Consider the following 22039-nt stretch of genomic DNA (forward strand, 5'->3'; position numbering starts at 1 on the left):
ATCCGCAGTTGGGGTGGGAGGATGTCATGAAGAAAGGTTTAAGAGAAATGGAAACTTCCTGGGAGGGTGTAAAGAGGGAAGCACTGAATAGATTGGGATGAAGGAAGAGCGTACGCAGCTTTGTTAGCCTCAGGTGGCTTGTTGCTGCGGTGAGTTGTTTTTAGTAGTAGTGGTAGTAATTAAACTATGTTATGCTCAATTTAAGCGTGTTCATAATTCGTTGTTTCTGTTGACGTTTTTGAAGCTCTCCGAGTGGAAATTCAATACTTTTCTTTACATTCATTAGCCAAGCTGTTTCTAGTATATTAGAGGCGATAATCCAGAAGGTGCTTAGGGGTCCTAAATTGTGTTATTCCTTTTCTCTGTAATAATTGTTAAACTAAATCATTTCTGCCTGAATTTTTTTGTTCGTGGTTCTCACCCTTTTTGTCAAAATGATCACATTATCGTAGCGAATGGGTCTCAAAGTTGTATAAACTGCTGTTATTACATAATTACAACCTGAAGTAAGGGATTCGATTTTATTCGGTGGTTTATGGGAGACAAAATCTCGAAACTGCCTTTTCTAAGCTAACTTTATCAAACCCACCTTATCAACGTGTATTTGGTTCAGACAAGTTAAAAGGAGAAACGGCTAAGAACTCCACATTAATACTGATTTTCTAACCATATATAAAAGTGTATATCTAATCTATCTTTCTATTTTTAGATTGTAGCCAATGGGGAGTTTCAAGTACATCAGAAAAGCGTTTTTGACGAAATTGTTCTTAAATTTGGTGATTTAAGTGGCATAATGTCGCCTAATATAACAAGAGAGCTAAAGTTCTTAAAAATTATTGGAAACGGTGCGCTAGAAGGTGAAGATCAGGATGAAGTAAGTAAAAGATTTTGATGGTTAATATTAGTTTTCAACTATTATTTTTAGAGGGGTGCCACCTACCCTCCGGAGGTGTTCCGAACCATATAAATATGTGTTTGTACCTTTATATAATCCAAAAGTGACATCTATGTTTTTCAAATATAGACTTTCCAATTTATGCCATCACTACAATTCGTTTTCCAAGTATTTAATAATTTGTGTTAAAGTTAATTTCTAATTATTGGTTCTGAAGTCAGACGAACTGAACGTGCGCCCCACAAAGATAGCAAATTTTATTAGATATATTTAAATCTTAGATTCCTTTTATTTCTTAGATTCCGTTTAGTTCCTTTTAGTTTGTCACACGAATTCACAGATAGCCTAGTTAATATATTTTCCCAGTCATAAGCATAAATAAAATAAAACATAAAAATAATTGTAAAGACACTTTTTATTCTATATACTTTTTTATTCTATTCATTAAGTTTGCATGTAGTCTTACTCCCTTTTAGTCTGGGTTTTTATGATATTGAGTCATACTTCTATGTGACGTAAATGTTCATGAGCTTAGGCAAATGCTTTCCAACCGAGTGATAGAAAGTTTTCTTGCTACTTAAGTAGTCACTTAATCGTAAAGTATATAGCTACTATTGCTTGTGGCTATTATTAATTAGTTTTTTGCTAATTAGACGAAAACAGCAATGTGTTCACATTTCTTTCGTATTTCGGATCATATTTTCGTTTAAAAAGTATATTGTTAAAATGATACAAAATTAAAAGATAAAAAAGAAGACATTTAACGGTATAATATCGAGTTAATTTCCACCCAGAAAAACAGGGAGGTAAGTAATGAGTGGGCCTACTATGGTCAAAAGGCAAGAAACAGTAACAATTAGCAACCATATGATACGTTTTGTATACTCTCGGATGTTTCTAAGTTATATGGGGTGTGAATAATGAAGCATTTTTCAAGTTTCACTTTACATCCGAAGCAGGTAACAACCTAAAATATTTGGTTTAATAATTATTATTTTTATTTTAGATTAATAGAATATTAGCTACAATGGAGTCTACATATGGCACAGCGAAAATCTGTCCCTATTCTGGTTCACCAGATCCAGCTGACGATTGTGAGGCGACAATGAACTTGGATGGTATGATCTTTGACAAAGTTTTTTTTTACAACTTTTTCTTAGTGTTAAATTAAAGCAGTATGCTTTCAAATAAATTATTAACTACCGGTGTATGTACAATTCAAAGCAGGAGCTATTATACATTTATCTCCACTCTCCCAATAAATTTTGAAATACAACTTACCCTTCTGAATGCCGATGGAGAGCTAAGGAGACAGTCTTTGTGCCTGCAACCAGCACGCACACAGTGTGCTTTATTGTCTCATGAACTATTCAATACAAATGCAGGGAAAAAAAAAAATCCGAAGCTCTAAGAAAAATGCAGCATTGGTCTAAAGAAATATGGTCAACAAAGTATATGTTTTAGTGTTAATTGTAGTGCAATGAAAGTTAATTTCTGTAATTTGTTTTTATTTGACTGTTTACTAACCAAAAACTTATCGCATTTAAATTGAATATTCAAAACAAATATATATATACATGTATATGTATACACAAATATATATAAACAGGATACGAATATTGTATCCTTTGCAGTGGCGTAATTTCGTCAAAATCCTGGGGAGGGGGGGGGGTAAAATTAGAGCCAATATACTTAAATCAAGTGAATATGACTGTGAATAAAGAGTCATGTAGTACCATAAGGGCACGCATACACACACACACACACACATATATATATATATATATATATATATATATATATATATATATATATATATATATATATATATATATATATATATATATATATATATATATATATATATATATATATATATATATATATATATATATATATATATATATATATATATATATATATATATATATGTATGCATGTTAAATATATCTTAATCTACATGCCTAAGTTTCAATTTTATTGAAAGCTATTTTCTTTCCTCTTAGATCTCTCGCTGCGAATGACAGAGTCCACTGACTATCATGAACTTGTTTATATATGGAAACAATGGCGAGCTGTAGCAGGAAAACCAATCAAAGATCATTATACTCAATTTGTTAACCTGAGTAACGTGGCTGCCCATGCCCAAGGTATGATTTATAATTATTTCTGAAAGTATTTTTTAGGCTGTTTTTGATAAAACTAAAGGTTGTTAAGAATTTCGGTATGAAACCTCCTTTTTAGGGTATTTGGCGCTTACAAGCGTACCATCGTCTTCTTTATGAAGTTCATAGTAACTTCCAGTTCTGGAAAATACCACTGGTTATCTTAGGGGCTAGGAATACACGCAAGTTTATAACAATAAAGAACTATTTTTTTTTAAATCACGCCGCACCTCATCAAGTTCCACGATCAGTTTGGTGCACTGATAGTCCTTTGGTTTAATCCAAAAAATTTTTGACAGCCTTTTTGAAAAAAAAAATCCACAGATGATTTGGTGGGAAAAATTTCCCGAAGAAGTACTTCATAATTAAAGGATATTTATGCAAAACTATTTTATTTTTTTAATTATTGTTCGATAAAGCGGTTTTGATTTAAACCTACTTCCAGTCGAATTTTAAAATGTGCTTTCTTTAAAAGTCAGTTAGGCACACATTCGCTCCAAACTTTGTGGAAAGGAATAGGAATTTCCACTGAATGATTGCAGACGTACTAAAGCAGTGAAAAAAATTACACCACGTTGAACATGTATGATAAAGGCTGCATTTATCTGCCATGCACAGGCGTTTACCAATAAATACAAAAAGAGTCAAACCTTAAAAAAAAAACACACCAACAAAAATAACGCCAAGCCTAATTTGATTTTCTTTCGTGCTATCTTCAAATAGTTTTGAATAACTACTATCCTATCTGCTTAAATACTTTTTCATAAGATTTAGAGATTTTATGGCGTAGAAGTATGAAAGTATATCAACCTACTTTTAAAGAAAACGCTAAGTTATTCTGTGGTAAGATGCAATTCGCTTTTGCGGATTGTAATTCAAACTATTTCAATATGGTGGATAAACGTAATTTGTTTTCTATAAACAATGCTGCATAAAAGTATCATACTATTAGGAACAAAACTTACCTTAGAAAGAAACTAAACTGAATCACAAATAAACTTTCTTAAAACTAGGGAATAAAGGAAACCACCCATATCAATAAACAAATAAAAGAGCAATGATTGTAATGATATTCGATCTTATAATGAACCCGATAATGACATCAGGAATGCAACTTAATACACTTAGCCTCGTGTGTTTGATGAAACTTGTTGAATGGACAGAAAATTTGTGTGTTTGATCCATATTTATGTCCACAATGCAGCGTTTGATTCATTCTCTATCGGCAAAAATATCATCCTTGACGATACAAAAATTGTTTGCTCTCCTTCTCTGTCGTCTTTTTTCTCTATCAAGAGAAAACGATGATTCGAATACCATGCCTAGAAAATGACCACATTTATGATTACAGACAAAGCTAGAATCTGTTAATAATTTGAATGACTACACATTAAAATGCTATCTCAAAAACAAGCCAGACGAAAAATGGTTCGTAAAGATAGATGGCCCTGTTGTTTTCCCGGAAGTTATGCTTTATGGGTGGGAAATGCACAGTTAGTTGCTACTGTTACTCTTATTCTGTTCCGAAAAGTATAAAAAAATTAATAAGACATTTTGTACTAGGTTTCATACTTATTAGAGAGGTCATGTGGTTCTGGAAGATTTCAAAATGTGTCACGGCTGCTATGCTACTATTCCAATATTTTATTGAATGACAGATGGCATGTGGAGAGGAAGATACACACTGAATAAAGTTTCTTTTAGACGCCCTTAAAGGGTGCGATATCATGATTGTGCCAAGATATTTTTAAGGTTTTCCTTAAAGCGGAAGGGTTTTGTAAAAAAAAACTTTGTTTAATTTCTTCTTTTAGGCTGGATAAGAGACTCCACTCCCTCGAAAATAAAAAAAATCCAAATAAGTAGTTCTATCCTAATTAAGATTCTTTAAGACGCAAATTCTTTCCGAAATACTGTTTATTTTTACATATCTAGATCCGTAAGAAAAGGTTTTTGAGATGCACAAAGGAAACTTTAACTAGAGGGGTGGTCGAAAAGCAGATTATTGTGGGCTTTTAATGTACCAAAAAATAAAGCTTTCCTTTAACCCTCTTTATTAAACACTGATATGCCTAAATGAGCCACATATTCATATTTTCCTAAACTTAAGCGTGATAAGGGTCGCGTTAACTAGATTTAAGATTGTATTTCTGTTAAATATTTCTTCTGTATTTGCTGAAGTTGAAACGTTGCAATGTATAAGAACACAGAAACACACCTACCTACCATTGGCGAAGAAAAGATCGGCAGTGTCGGTATGATTATGTCTGGAAAAACTGATGGTGTCCATCGCCAAGGTCTTAGATATTTGATATCTAGTAAGGTACAAAGATTCCTGCTTTCCGCAACAGCTCTTTCAGAACGGTTGATTTTCTTACGATTAAAGGATCACCAACCAACATTACAATTATCCAAGTCTACGCTTCAGACTACAGTAAGTCAGACATAGAGTCTGAAAATTTCTTTCTTAAACTGCAAAGCCGAGTTGACACAGTTCCCAAAGAAGACCTTGTCCATGTCATTGAGGCTTTAATGCTATTGTTAGAACTGTTGTTCTTGGAACAAGGATGTTATGGGTAAATTTTGGCATTGGAAAACTTAACAAGAGGGGGTAGTCATGTGTTCACAGAAGATACGTCTTAAATTGCTCGCAAATCTGAACAAGAGACCCACCCATTTCAACTCACATTTCCTCAGATACCCTGAAACCCACCACACTTACATTTCGGAACTGAATGCCCAAATATTGGATCATTTCTAGAAAGATCCCAATACCCCCATAAATCCACTTAAAAATCATCTTCATAAACTGGTCACTGATCCCTCTAACATCATCAGCAACGTTGCGACTTAAATTTTAGGAAAAAAGTGGACGAAAAAAGTCTTGGCTGACCGACGAAATCATCTTATTATGTTTTGAGAAGCACAAATGCAAAAACAAGTCAGACAGAGCAGGGACAGATAGAAGCAGTAGAAGTGAGCTGTAGAAGGGCCCATCTGTAGAGACTATCGTACTGACATAAAATACAGATACGAACAGTGCGAGCATGATTTCATGAAAGATGATTCAGACTTTATGTACAAGAGAATTTGCGAGCTAGCAAGCAAGAAAAGTCTCAGTTTCTACACACTTTTTGATAAAAAAAATAGCTCCTAGATACAAAACATAGAAGGTATCCGCTTGAGATTGACAGAGTATTTCAGTGAATATAATAATCCTGGTATCCTTCCAAACCTTGTCGTCCTTAGCCTCTTTCCTTTTACTGTCCCAGACCCATCCCAACTCCCCTCTGCTCTGAGTATTTAGACACGATCCGAGCACTGAAGACAAATAAGACCCGGGATTCAGGTGAAATACAAGCAGAACTGATGAAAATCAAGTGTGAACCAGGTATAGATCTTTTCCAGATGATCATTACACTGCCTGGCAAGAGGAACGTTTCCCGACTTCTTGGTGCGAGGCCACAATTCTTCCGCTACACAATAAGGGGTAAAAGGCAATATGTGATAATTGCCGTCCCATTGTCCTAACAAGTGAAACTGCTAAAAGTCTAACCAGTATTATACTTCAAAGGGTTGAAGCCGTTGAATTTCCTTAGTCATCTTCTTTAGTCATCCAAGAAGCCGGTTTCCACCTCGGGAGAACAACCGTTGACCAAATTTTCATTGGGCGCTAGATTTCAGAGAAATATCTGGAGTGCAGACGGGACTCATACCAGCTCCTAATTGACTTTGGACAGGCATTTGACCTTATTTGAAGAAAAGGCCTTCGCCATATCCTCCTCCAATACGGAATTCCACAAAACCTTGTCGGCCATATAGAAATTACGTAAACTAAATTTAGGGGTCTCACTGACAGCTTCCAAAGGTCTGCAGGTGTCCTTAAAGTATGCATCTTGTCCCCAGATTTGTTTAACATTATCATCACAGAAATATTGTCACACCCATAGGGGTGTCTTGACAAACAAGCCAGCTTATGCTGACGATATCGACGTAATGGCTGAAACACATAAGGACCTACAAACAGTTGCTAACAAAGCTTCCGAAGTGACTATCTCTTTTGGAATGATTATAAATGCATCCAAAAACCAAGGCTATTTGCTGTTCATGGAAACCACAGGATACGAGTAAGCCAGACCTGAAACTTAACGGTGAGAGAATCCATTGGGCTTAAGAGTTCCCCTACCCTGGTTGTCTAATCACCAGTGACAACAATCACTCAAAATATATCAAACGCAAGTTTCTTTATAGCGAGTCTTAGTTTCAAAGCCCTTATGTCCATATGGTGAAGCAAGTATTTGTCCTTAGGAACTACGACACGACTTTTTGATACTTTATTATTACTATATATTCACGTGAAACATGTATGTTGAAGGTAGATGACCAGTGACGACTCGCAGCGTTTGAAACTAAGTTACTCTGTCGCATTGCTGGGATTACCTAGCTTAATCGAAGCTCAAACGTCAAAATCCTTGAGCACTTTAAAATCTAATTAACAAACATCCCCAAGATCCAACTCGAGCAACTTCGGTAACTCGGTTAAGTCAAACAAATAAGTCAGATCTATCTCCCAAAAACCATCTTCAAAGGTCAAATTCACGGTTATCTTCCTTGTTTTCACCCCCAAGAAAGTTTAAAGGAAATATTTGCGTCTCATCGCTTTTCTGAACTTTTTAACCTAGCAGAAGACCGTGAAGCATTCATAAGGAATATTCACGCCATTACAAAGAGAGAAGTCCCAAGACGACCTTCAAGGATGGAAGACACTTAAGTGAAATAATTCACCAAAGACGCTCAGCAGATAATGACAACCAAAATTACAGAAAAGTTTTTTTTTATACGAAATTATAAGGGTACTAAACCTGCACCATCAATGGATACCTTCCAGGGTGAGTGAAAAGAACAAAGAACTCTACCACCACCTCAAAGACCAAGTCTTTACAAAAAAAATCAACTTTTTATAATCTGAATAACTTGAGAAATATTTTAGATGTAGGCATCCACAAATTGCTCCTAGTAAGGATTCTATATTTTTTCAGTAAGGCAAAGGCGTCGGAAAAAGTTTTTGTTGCCTTAAATTGTAATATTTTTTCAAAATGTCGAAAATCTTTATACTTTTTGTATAGCTTGTTTTTTTTAGCTAAATTTAGGTGGGGCCCAACCTTCAATCCACCACATTGATAGATGATAACCTGCATTCAGTATGTCACAGTGATTCAGAATATGCCACGTAAATTCTGTTCTTCTTATGAATTATTTGAGATTTGCGAAGCAAACGGCGCAATTTGCTCTCTGCATAATCCAAGTCCAGGAGAGTTTTATCTTCCCACTTGATATCTTGTTCTTTCATAGACTATATCGTTTCTCTTAGGACATAGTCCGTCAAAATAGTCCATGCTGACGAGACAGGACCAAATTTAGAATGTTGGAAGCCATGGTAGTGAAAGTGGTCAGGTATGGCTCTAAAACGTGAATACTTCAAAAGGCTGAGGAATATGTGTAGCTAGGTTACGCTATACGCATGGATGTTAAGAGATTACCAAACAAAAGTATATCGTTCCTAAATGGGGAGGGAAAAGGTCACAAGAAAAAATTCAAAGGAAATCAGTAGTTTTTGGGAGGGGATAAAGACTGAAGTTTTGAATAGATTGAAGTGGAGGAGGAGCGCGTGCAGCTGTGATGGCTTCAGTTCACTTGGATCTGCAGCGGGTTGTCTAGTAGCATTATGCCAATAGCTGCATGACAGTATATCAAATAATAAGTTGTAAAAAGGATGTGTGAAGTGGACAGAAGAAACACTAGAATTGCCAAAGATTTTACATGTTGGCCATCCAACTGGGTCACATGAAAATCAGATCGTTCCTGATTGGGATGGGAAGGACTCATTAGAAGGCGTTTAAAGGTGACTGGAACTTCGTGGGAAGGAAGTTGTTAAAGAGTTAAGATTTGAATAGATTGGAGTGGAGCAGGAGGGTGTACAGTTATGGTGGTTTCAGGTGACTTGGAGCTGCAGCGAGTTTTATTATTATTAGTAGTAGTAGTAAGAAGCAAGCTCCTAAATTGAGGATACGTTAATTATCGAATTTGTTTTGTCATTTCTTTAAGACCTACAAAAAACTTGTTTTTATAATATCTTCATTATTAAGAGTTAAAAGTAAGAAATTTACCATCCAGTAGTGTTAGTCTTCTTAAAAATCTTCTATCTTGTAGCTTACCGCGGAACCATAACTGCAACTTCCACTAAACCATACATGGCGTTCGACTTTAGCCTAGGAGCGTTTGAAGGCCCCTTGACGCACACTTATCATAGGCAGCGCAATAGTGCTGCCGAAGTAAAGAACGATGTTGGTACAATTCATTATTATGTTTTTTTCTAGACGAGGGCTCTTCATTTCGAAGGAGTTGTCGCAGAAACTCCGAAAAGGGCTCATTCGATTGAAAATTGGAATAGCTAGTGCCTTTTTTAACAGTCGAAAGTGATTGGAAGGCAACCAACACCCCTCTCACGCCCATCATTTCCCTAAACACATCCAATCAAAATTTTGAGATAGGCATTTTGTTCAACGTAGTTGATTTCCAGATTAAAATTATGTTTTTGAGGGGGACACTCCCCCCACAGCCCTCAGGGCAAGGGGTGTAAGTTATGCCCTGGGACATATAAGGCTTTATAGAAAGCTTTATCATGGAAACTTAAAAAAAGATTCATTCGATTGGCAATTCAAAGGGCTAGTGCCCTTTTTAATAGTCGAAAGTGATTGGAGGGCAACTAACCCCCTTCTCACGGCCACCCTTTCCCCAAACACATCCAATCAAAACTTTGAGATAGACATTTTGTTCAACGTCGTTGAAAGTTCTGGAAACTAGGTCCTTGAGGATGGCAATCTCTCACAGCCCTCAGGGAAAAGGTTGTAAGTTATACCCTGGGGCATATAAGGTTTTTATAGAAAGCGTTGTCGTAGAAACTTCAAAAAGGCATATTCGATTGGAAATGAAAACGGCTAGTGCCCTTTTAAATAGTCGAAAGTGATTGTCAGGACAACTAAAACCCCATTCCACGCCAACCATTTCCCCAGACACTTCCAATAAAAATTTTGAGATATCCATTTTGTTCAGCGCAGTTGAAATTTCTGGAAATTATATCTTTGAGCAAGAGACTCCCCCAAGAACATCTCGGGAGAGGGCCGAGTGAAAGAAAAGGAAAAAAAACAGACGAATTATAGGTGAGAATAGTAAAAATCATGCTTATTATGGAGGGGGGCTTACCCATGCGTATGTGCATATAAAAGTTATGCGCTGGGGGCATAAATGGTTTTTATTGACAGCTTTGTTGTAGAATCTTGAAAAAGGGCTCTTTCGATTTGAAATTCAAAGAGCTAGTGCCCTTATTAATAGTTGAAAGCGATTGGAGGGCAACTAACCCCCCTCTCACGCCCAACTTTTCCCTAAGCACATCCAATCAACATTTTTAGATAGCCATTTTGCTCAACGTAGTTGAAATCTTTGGAAATTAGGTCTTTAAGGATGAAAACCCCTCCCCCTCCCATAGCCCTCAGGGTAAGGGTTGTAAGTTATGCCCTGGGGGCATATAACGTTTTTAGAGAAAGCGTTGTCATAGAAACTTCAAAAAGGGCTCATTCAATTGGAAATTGAAATGGCTGATGCCATTTTTAATTGTCGAAAGTTATTGGAGGGCAACTAACCCCCCTCGCACACCCACCATTTCCCCCAAACCCATACAATCAAAATTTTGAGATAGCCATTTTTTTCCAACGTAGTTGAAAGTTCTGGAAATTAGGTTTTTGAGGATGACAGCCCCCCAATCCCCTCAGGGCAAAGGGTGTAAGTTATACCCTGGGGGCACATAAAGTTTTTATAGAAAGTGTTTTCGGAGAAACTTCAAAAGGGGTCATTCAATTAGAAATTAAAATGGCTTGTGCCCTTTTTAACAATCGAAAGTAATTGGGGGGCAACTATTCGCCCTCTAATACCCAAACACATCCGGTCAAAATTTTGAGATATCCTTTTTGTTCAGCGTAGATGAAAGTTCTGGAAATTAGGGTTTTGAGGATGACACCCTCCCCCCAGCATTCAAGGCAATGGTTGTAAGTTATGCCCTGGGGGTATATAAGGTATTTTTTATAGAAAATGTTGTCGTAGAAACTTCTAAAAAGGCTCATTCAACTGGGGATTGAAAGGGCTAGTGCCCTTTTTGATAGGCTAGTTGAAACTGATTGAAGAGCAACTAATCCCCCTCTCACGCCCATCATTTCCCCAAACACATCCAATCATAATTTTGAGGTAGCCATCATTTTCAACGTAGTTGAAAGTTCTGGATATTATGTCTTTGAGGATGATAACCCCCCTCCCCCACACCCCTCAGGGCGAGGGTCGTGAATTATGCCCTGGGGACATATAAGATTTTCGTAGAGAGTGTTGTAATACAAACTTTGAAAACTTCGAAATTTTGAAGGGCTAGTGCCCTTTTTAATATTCATAAGTGATTGGAGGAGAACTAACATCCCTCCCACGCCCACCATTTCCCCAAAAACATCCAATAAAAGTTTTTAGATAGCTATTTCGTTCAACGTAGTTGAAAAGACCGAAATTATGTCTTTGAGGATGACACTCCCCCACAGCCCTCAGCGCAAGGGTTATAAGTTGTGTCCTGGGGGCATATAAGTTTTTATAGAAAGCGTTGTTGTAGAAACTTCAAGAAGGGCTCATTCGATTTAAAATTGAAAGAGCTATTACCCTATTTAATAGTAGAAAGTGATTGGAGGGCAACTAATGCCCCTTTCGAACCCACCATTTCGTCAAACACATTCAATCGAAATTTTGAGATAGGCATTTTGTTCAATGTAGCTGAAAGTTCTGGAAATTAGGTCTTTGTCAGCTTTGTCATAGAAACTCCAAAAATGAATAATTCAATTGGGAATTGAGAGGGCTAGTGCCCTTATTAATAGTCAAAAGCGATCGGATGGTGAATGCCCCCCTCCCACACCCATCATTTCCCCAAACACTTCCGATCAACATTTTGATATAGTCATTTTGTTGAAAGTAGTTGAAGGGTCCGGAAATTGTTTATTTGAGTATGACAACCCCCCAGATCCCTCAGGGCTAAGGATGCAAGGTAAGCCCTGGGGCATATAATGTCTTATAGAAAGTGTTGTGGTAAAAACTTCAAAAAAGGGCTCTTTCGATTGGAAACTGAGAGAGCTATTGCCCTTTTTTAAGTCCAAAGTAATTAGAGGGCATATAATGTCTTACAGAAAGTGTTGTCGTAAAAAATTCAAAAACATGTTCTTTCGATTGGAAATTGAGAGGGCTATTGCCCTTTTTAAAAGTCGAAAGTAATTAGAGGGAGGATTGCCCCTAACCCACGCCCATCATTTTCCCAAACATTTCTGATCAACATTTTGTTATGGCCATTTTGTTCAACGTTGTTGAAAGGTCTGGAAATTATATCTTTGAGGATGACAACCCTCCACCCATAGCCCGCAGGACAAGGGTCGTAAGTTATGCCCTTGGGGCATATAACGTTTTTATAGAAAGTTTTGTCGTAGAAACTTCAAAAAGGGCTCATTCGATTGGAAATTGAGAGGACCAGTGCCTTTTTTATTGGTCGAAAGTGATCAGAGGGCAAATGTCCTCCACCACGCCTATCATTTCCGCAAACACATCCAATCAATTTTTGATATAGCGATTTTGTTAAGCCTACCAGAAAGGTCTGGAAGTTATGTATTTGAGGATAACAAATCCCTCCAGTCTTAAGGGCAAGGGTTGTAAGTTGTACCCTGGGGACATATAGGGTTTTAATGGAAAGTGTGATCATATGAACTTCGAAGGGGGCTCATTGAATTGGTAATCAGACGCTGTACTACTCTTTTTAAGAGTCAAAGTTATCAGAATCAGCTACCCTCTCCCCTCTAAACGCGCGTCGTATTGTCCTGAAATGCGTCTAACAGAAACTTTGAGATAGTCATTCTATTCTAAATAGTCCAAATATCATATAACAAGGCTTTTGGGGTTGAAACAAACCCCAGAGATTACGGACAAGGGTTTTAAGTTATGCCCAGTGGGCATTTAAGGTATTTTATGGAAGGGGTTTAACTTTAGAAGAGACTCATTATTTCTCCCTGAAAAAGACTATATCAATATAAAACGAACAGAAATTAATCAAAAAAACTTTTTGCACAAAACAAGTTTTTCAAAAAAAAAAGAGTAAAGAACTCCATTAAACCAAAAATGAACAAAAATAGAATCAAATAATCTACCAAGCATACAACTACCACAAATCAGTATCAATAATGAAATGAAACCCAAAACAAACAGAAATTAAAATAAGTCAAACTCAAAATGATCAGAAATTAATCTGAGTTGGGTTCTAAACCTTATGCTTTCTAAAAGCAAGAATATAATTTGTACTTTACTGAAAAAACTTTTTAATTGTTTTCACTTTTATAACTTTAAGAAATCAAAAATTAATTAAGATGTTAAGGAATAAATATAAGCATATACGTATATTAATCTGACAATGCACATTTTTTCAGTAAATTCATTTGAATTTTTGTCGGTAAATCAAAAATGTATTCATAGTAGCTTATTAAATTTTTCCCCCTTTTTTTTGGCAGCATAGATAATATTAGCAGTAATCGAAATTATAAGATAGGGAAGAATTTAATCCTTTTTTTTTCATTTAGAATTTAGTGTACTGTTCCTGGTGATATCCCGCCAAGACAAAACCACAACTCCCTGCCAGGTGACGACTTAGACTTTTTTTAATCCTTCAAAACATATCTGCATTTTTGTCAATTTGGTTGGTCAAAGATCACACAAATCGAGGAAAACTCTCTTTGGCAGAGCATTCCATTGTTACAGAATAAAAACCATTGGCTAGTCATAATCTGGCCTATATCAAATCTTTGAGTTCTTTTGGTGGAATAGCTACTAGTGTTTTCTTTTTATCTACAAAGAAAACAGAAAACATGGCTTCCTACTATTGCCCATTATGACTTCCACGCTATCATTAGAACTACACTATTTAAAATCAGCTCAAAGACAACAAAACGCACGGATAATAGCCTTTACTAGCTATATGAGTGACAAGGAGTCATGACAACTGGTACTTAGCGCTTCTATTCCACTCGTTCTTGATTCATAATAGGCCTACAATACGGCACTCTTTCTTGTTTTCGCTTTGTCCATTTTTCACTCACAGAGATGTCGAACAAGTTGGTAATAGTCCTAAATAAACTCTAGGAATATAATGGACAAATACGAAGACTTTAAAACCTGGCTGAAAACTAACTCATATAAGAGTCTTAATTTGATTCTTTTCAAATTTTTCATTAAAAAAGTCACATTAGTTCATTAGTCGTTTCCTGTCATTTTATAAACGAAAATGACGCAATACGGTTTAAACTTGCACGTTTAGTGAAAGAGGAAACGAGCAGTAACCAAACTCCCGTTTGTATTAATTTTAGTTTGTTTTAAGGCTGACTTGAATATTAAATTGAAGTTCTACTCGTCTTAAGATTTTTTTATTCATCTATATTAGTAACTGTTATCCCTATGCTTGATATGATCATTTATTTTAATTTCTGATCGTTTTGGGTTTCATTTATCCTTCAATAGTGATTCCTGGTCGCTTTCAGTTTGAATTAGTAATTGAATTTATTTCTGATGGTCTTAAGTTATATTTGGCTCTTTATTTATCTTTGAAAAATTTCTTTTTTTGTTTTTTTTTTTAAATCGACTTTTCTTTTCGATTTGATTGACAAACCTTTGTCAATCAAAGGTTTGTCAAAAAATTTCATATAATGAATATTTCCTGGATTTTTTTCTTATGTCTCTGGGGAAGAACTAAGATATCCGATTCTAATTTAATAGTTATAATTAGGAGGCCTTTGATTTATTTCAACACCCCCCTCAACATTCCCCGAAAGTTTCAACTGAATACCAGTAGCCATTCCCAGGATAGTTTAGACAAGCTCTTCTGACAACTGAGATGCATATATAGGCAATTGCGATCACGTTTTGATAAGGATTATTTTTTGGTGGTGGGGGACTTTAATGCTTATAGGGGAATATGTAAGTTTCATTTGTTGATACGCCGGACCTGATACCTGATATTTACTAAACATCTAGAAGGAGCAAAGATATTGAAAGAAGGGTTAATTGTTGGAGTAAAACGGTTCTGGAATTGTGTTCAGACAATGCATTAGTGATTGGAAATTGAAGATTTGGGAAGGATAGGGAGGAGGGTGAGTTTACCTGTCTGTCGGGGACAAACCCTAGTATAATTGATTATGTTTTGGTTGGTATTGAGCTCGTTGCCCTGACGGTTGATGTTGAGGTTCCTAGGGTCGTAGGCTCTGACCACTTACCAGTTGAGATTAAGCTTTGCCTTGAAAGAGGAGTTTCAAGGAATAAAAAAGGTGATAGTCCTACTAGGAGGGTTACAAAAGATCTTTGTTTTTTAGGGAAGTATTTAAAGAGTGAATGGAGTAAAGAGGAGCTGGAGTTGATGAATGAGGAGTTTTTGAGGACTGAAATAATTGAGAAAGTTGAGAGTCTGCATGAAGAAATAAAAGATATAGATGAAATTTTGGAAGATTTGGGTTTTGGGATTTAAGATTGTGCTCGTGTGTCAGAGAAACCAAATATGAAAAGGAAAAATTGTTTTTTTGATGATGAATGTAGTTCTTTTAAAAAGGAGTTGGAGGAGTTATTAGATTTGGTAAATGCTTGCTCTGTAGAGGAAGAATTGCAGAGCTTGTTTCTACGGTTTAAAGAAAGGAGAAGGGAATATAATACGCTAAAACCGAGGAAAAAACGAGAGAAAATTAAAGAGGAACAGAAAGAGATAGAGAAGGCTTATATGGTAGGGGATACAAAGCAATTTTGGTCAGGAATAACGCAGGAGAATAGACAAGGAAAAGGCCAATTACAAATCCCTGAAGCTGATACTTGGCCTAGTTTTCTTGAGAGTATAGATGAAGATTCTAGTGGCATTGATAGTGAAGAATCAAGGGTTGCTCCGCGGTTTCCGATGAAAGAAAAAGATTATGAGTTAGTGAAGGAGGTAACATCAGATGAAGTTAGGAAAGTAGTTAAGAAGATGAATGGAGGATCAGGGCCAGGAATAGATGGTATACCAGCAGCTTTGTTAAAGAGGTTTCTTGATGTTTTTTGCTAGTTTTAGTGAATATTTTTAGTAGAATTATAAGTAGGCCTAGTGGTGTATGACCTTCTCTATGGAAAGTATTGATTATGGTACCTCTATTTAAGACAGGTAGTCCTAGTGATCATGATAGCTATAGGTTGATAGCATTAGCGCCTGTACTTAGTAAAATTTTAGAAAAGATTTTGGACAATCGGTTGAATGAATGGTTGGAGGGTTATGGGGTAATTAAAGAGGAGCAGGGGGGTTTCAGGAAATGGTATAGTACGTCGGATAGAGCATTTGTGTTAAGTGCACTGATAGAGAAGTATGGATCAGGTAGAAAAAAGCTGTATGTTGCGTTTATAGACTTAAGAAAGGCATTCGACAATGTAGATAGAGCTCTCCTTGAAAAATGTTTAAGAGATGTAGGTTTACCTTTAAGTTTTATTCTTTTATTTGTTGGTTTGTATTCTGGGACTAAGTCTATGGTCAGGGTTGCAGGTTCGGGATTTTCCAGGCTATTTGACCTTAAGAAAGGAGTGAAGCAGGGCAGTGCCATGTCCCCGAGACTGTTCGGTTTGTTTTGAATGATATGGTGGAGTTTCTGGAAGAAAAATGGGCTCCAAAGCTGTGCCTTGGAAAAATTAATTTTTCGGTGTTATTATTTGTGGATGACACTGCATTGGTGGCGAAGTCGGCAAGGGAGCTTCAGATGTTACTGGATTTAATTGAGGAATACTTACAAATGAAAAAGTTACAGCTGAACGTTATGAAAATTAAAGTGGTTGTTTTCAGTAAAAGGAATGAAAAAATAGATAATATATTTGTATTTGGAGGACAGCAATTAGAAGTAGTTGAAAAAATAAAGTATCTTGGTTATATCTTCCAAAGTAATGGTGGACGGAGTTCTTATATTAAAGAAGTGTTAAATAGGGGAAGAGCTGCAACATTTTCACTTTTTAAAAATAAAATTAGTGGAATAAAGAATTTGCCTTTGCAAAAGAGGTTTTTTTTATCTAAGATTATGCCGATTCTCCATTACGGGGCAGAGATCTGGGGACATGAGAACGCTGCCCAGTTAGAAAGCGTTCAGCTAGGTTATTTTAAGAGATTGTACGAGTTGCATAGAATGACCCATACCCAGTTTCTTAAAGGAGACCTTGGACTGTGGTCTCTTAAAAGTTATAGGACAGTCCCAATGATAAAATTTTGGCTAAGGGTTGTACAGTTACCCATTGATAGGTTACTGAAGGCTGCATATAATGAGTTACTTCAGATACATAGGAAAAGATCTTGGCCTTTTAAAGTTAAAGAGGTATTGGATAAGACAGGTTTTTCTTTCGCTTGGAATGGCGGCCTTGGACCAACTAGTCAACAATTACAGTTGGACAAGGAAATTAAGCGGGTGCTGGAGGACCAGACGATACAGAAATGGGGTGAGGAGATTAAGAATTTGGAAACTTTAAGGTATTATAATGAGGTTAAGATAATTTATGGCTGGGAATTTTACTTTAAGTTAAATTTACCGTCTAGATACCTTACTTATTGGATGCAGCTACGATCTAATTGCCTACCGATTCGTTCGAGATTGAAAGTTTTTGAGAGGAGTAAAAGTGTCCCGGACGGCAGGTTTGCTTGCCCTCTTTGCCAAGAAGAGGAGGAGAATTTGGAGCATTTTCTGAGTCGTTGTCGAGGTCTTTTGGGGGTAAGGAAAAATTTATTTGGGAATGATTGATTGCTGCTTCCTGATGCCTTGAAAAGTACGTCGTCACAATTTATTTGTCTAGCGGGAAAATATCTTGATGAGTATTTTGCAAAAAGAAGAGAGTAGTTTTTCTTTTATTTTTATTTTTTCTATATTATTGTGACGAGTGCTGTAATTTGTTAATCTTGTATGTTATTTGTGTACATGGCCACATTTTGGCTTGAAATACACGTTATCTTATCTTATCTTATAATATCATTTGATTGAACATTGTGACCATTAGCGGGTTCCTAAGAAATTACAGATACAAACTTTTGATAACCTGGATGAATATACTGTCTTTTGATTTAGTTTAACATATCCCTCAGAATTCTCAAAAGGTTCATGCACTGTTCATCATGCCCTGAAATTTTCAACTATATGTCCTCAGTGGTTCCTAAGATATTGTTGACGTGCCTTTTCAAATCAACCTGCACGTAATATGTTTAGATTTTGTTCGAATTTTTTTTTTCATTATTACAGGCTTCACGGTTAGATTATTATGCCCAATTTAGGAACTTTTGCTTCACGAATTCCAAACAATCCTCCAGATGTTCGGTGATTTTTATCTTTGGTGGGTTATAGACTGTACCAATAACAAACAATTTGTTTGATAGGTTTACTTTAACCCAAAGGACCTCATTATCAATAGGAATCGAAAGTGTCAAAAAAGGGATGTTATTTTTAAGGTACATAGCAACACCACCTCCACTAAAGGTCGAGCTCCTCGGGTTTTTGCGCTCCAGCCTGAGCAGAGTGTAACCAGGAATACTGATCTCACTAACAATGACGCCAGAATTCAGGTTGGTCTTGGATACGCACATGACAGAAGGGGAGAGCTCATTCATTACGTGCTGTAGGTAATCTAACTTATATCGGAGACGACGTACATTGCAGTGGGTAACAGTAAATGTATCCGTAAGAATTGTCTTGGAGCGCGCATTTGGTTGTCTACTGGAAGGAAGTCCGATCCGAGGCTGTTTTTTCCGTTTGAAAACTTGGTAAATACCGGCTGGATGGGTAGTTGGCCCAAACAGCGGACAAAAGAACTCCTAAGGCAGACTTTGCCTCATCAGATATGGAGTGGTCATAAGATCTCATACTAAACCTCAAAGGTGGTGGTGACTCCAATAGGGGCAGGAGTTGGCACCTTGTGGTACATACCACTCTCAAGCTCTGGGGGCAGGGACGCCATTCCCTGAGTGGTTTGCCAGAAAATACCACCGCATACCCAACATGCAGAGGCCGTTGTCCGAATTTGGATCTACCGCCCATATTTCGCAGTTGTTCTCCTGAAGAGGATCCTCCCACGAATGTATTCTACAGTACCATACAATTTAACCCATTGCTGGAAGACATTTCTGGTGGACATGTGGGACATGTCCACACGCCGGTAGGCCCTGATCAGTGTGCATCACATGGGCATTCTTCCTCCTCCACCTTTATTTATGGCTCCCGGGAGAGGGGACCCCAGTTTCAGTTTATGGACACCCAGAGGCTAAGTCCCTCCTTTGGTCCGCACCTCCCTTTATGGAAGCTACCCAACATATCTGTAGGACGTTCCCCTATCCGCCACCTGAGGACGCACTGAGTGGCCTGGAGAGGGCCCCTACCGAGAAGGTGACTCAGTAGGTACTCAGATATCCCCTCAGCATTCCCTGAAAGTATTCACAAGTATATGTAGTACTGGTACCAGTCGCAGTCAGTTGCTGTCACAGTCATAAGTTTTCACAACCGGAAGAGGTCATTGTCGCAGTTGCAACCAGTTGTATTTACAGGCACAAAAGTTGTAGTAATAGTAGTGGCCCTGAATGTTTCTAGTTAATACCCCTACCCGTTCCTAAGATATTGCAGAAATACCTTTTTACAACTTTTATGTGGACACTGTATTTGGATTTAGCTCACACACTCCTCGACATTCCCCGAAAGATCAAGAATTCCCCCTTTCACAGTGATAAAACCTGCATGCTAAAAACGGACTAATTGGATAAATTAAAATCTTTGCCCCGGCACGTGTGAAGGCATGGCATCCCCAGAGACATAGCTATTAGACCTTTTAAATATTTTGAAAAAAATGGCTATTTAAGATTTCCATGATTGCAAAGGGGGGAGGGCATATAGAAAAGCAAGAGTAGAAGGGCGGGCGTTCTGTTTCCCTCTGTTCCGGTGAGCTGAGCAACCTCGGCTGATTTCTCTATGTTCCGTTTTCAACTTCCATCTTAATATAATTTTAAAGTGCCAACTTAATACCCTTAGCCAGTCTTTAGATACTGGTAGGAAGTAGTTCCAACTTAGCATCCTTTTGACTGTCCTTCTGCATATAGTGTATTTCAATTTTGCTTGACACCCCCTAAATATTCTCTAGAAGTTTAACATTAATATCCTTAGCTCTTTTGGAGATTCGGTAGGCCCCGTTTCCCCAATAACCAACCGTATGTATAAGTAATGGGACACTTATATAACGTACAACACTTGCCTCAGGACCGTGGAGGGTTTTTCGTCCCTGAAGACATAGTTATTTGACTTTTCAACTATTTTGAACAAGATAGCTATTCCAAAATTTTCATCAGATGTGTTTGGGGTATTTGCAGGTTAAAAGGGCATTAGAGAGAGACTAGATACCCTCCGACCCTTTTTCACCATTCCCCTTAGCATGCTCTGAAAGTTTAAACTTAATGCCCTCAGCCGTTCTCAAGATGTTACAGATGTGAATTCTTGATAAACTGGATGCACATAGTATCTTTTTATTTAGTTTAACACGCCCCTCATTATTCCCCGGATTTTTACCTTAATATACTTAGCCTTTTCAGACACACCCAAAATAAAACATTCCTAATAGTAAATCCTGCATTTAAAAAACGGTAAATTCTACAGTATATATTTTTTGCCCTGGGGGATGTAGGGACAATGCATCCCAGGAGGCATACTCACTAGACCTTTTCAATGTACAAAATTGGTTCTTCAAAGATTTGGTCAGTGTTAATGGGAGCAGGGCTGGACAAAGGGTGATTGGAACAATGGGGCTTAATCGGGCCCCACGTTTGAAATACCCCACGCTGCCGTCAAAATGAACAATTGATTTCCAAAATTGGGAAATTTTCTTAACAATTCCAGTAAGCGTTTCTTTTGGAGACTGATCATTTTCAAAGTTAAAACCAATAAAAAAACTATTTGATGTCAACAATAAGTCAGGATAGACTATATAGTTTAGCAATTATGTTGTTTGAAAGTGAAGACCCATGGAAAATAGATTTTGAAACCGTTATTTTACGGTTTTAGCAAATTAAAGGAATTTGCTGCACGAATATTTATAAATATAAAAATTCATGTGCCCATAATCGGTGATGTGAATTTCAAGAGGCATATTCAGCAGTTTCATAATATGTAGGAGACAGGAGCTGAAATAACGTAGGCACGAAATGAGTAAAAAAAAAAAAAAAGAAGGAGAAACTTAAGCTCAAAATGAACAAACTGGACCATCAAATAACAAAAGATCAAAGAAAGACTTGATAAATGTACAGGTGATAATGAACAACCTAGACCTCCAAAATTGACAGGATCAATCCAAGTAGCTGAGGCAAAAGGCACTGAAAAAATGTCTGAGGCAATGATAAACGAAATTAAAGATCAAAGAAATATGTGGTTAGAATATTAACCAAACCGGCAATTAGAACAATTCAAAACGAAATTGAAGAACATTGAAAATGCAGTTAAAAGATAAATGACAGTGAGATACACGACGACTCAAAAACTGAAGTGAAGAACAAAAAAATATGCGGTTACAAGACATGCGACAATGAGGATCAGAATGAATCAAAATGAAAATGACGAACAGAGAAATGTATGGTTATAAGATATACGACAGTGAAAACAAAAATATGGAGTTAGAAGATATTTAGTGAGTATTACAAGCAACAGTGGGAATCATAACTTGTCAAAAATGAAAGTGAAGAACAAAAAATTGCAGGGCTAGCAGACACGCTAAAGCGAGTATGAAAAAGTGTCAAAAATGACAGTGAAGAACCAAGAACTGTGCTATTAGAAGATAGCGAGAATATGAACGAGTCAGAAAT

The 22039-nt window shown here is 36.9% G+C and overlaps 1 protein-coding gene across 1 annotated transcript in view; it reads left to right on the top strand.

Annotated features, from left to right (window-relative positions):
• Positions 1–22039, top strand: part of LOC148939355 (angiotensin-converting enzyme-like) — a 402696-nt gene that overhangs the window by 8098 nt on the left and 372559 nt on the right. Inside the window, exons 3-5 of the mRNA XM_089107028.1 lie at positions 710–874; positions 1902–2013; positions 2902–3045. Coding sequence (XP_088963154.1) covers positions 710–874; positions 1902–2013; positions 2902–3045 — 421 coding nt within the window. The remainder of the gene's footprint in view (positions 1–709; positions 875–1901; positions 2014–2901; positions 3046–22039) is intronic.

This window comes from Artemia sp. Qi Xiang Cuo, chromosome 21 (assembly GCF_049724085.1).
Source record: "Artemia sp. Qi Xiang Cuo chromosome 21, ASM4972408v1, whole genome shotgun sequence".
In the NCBI taxonomy this organism is placed as follows: domain Eukaryota; kingdom Metazoa; phylum Arthropoda; class Branchiopoda; order Anostraca; family Artemiidae; genus Artemia; species Artemia sp. Qi Xiang Cuo.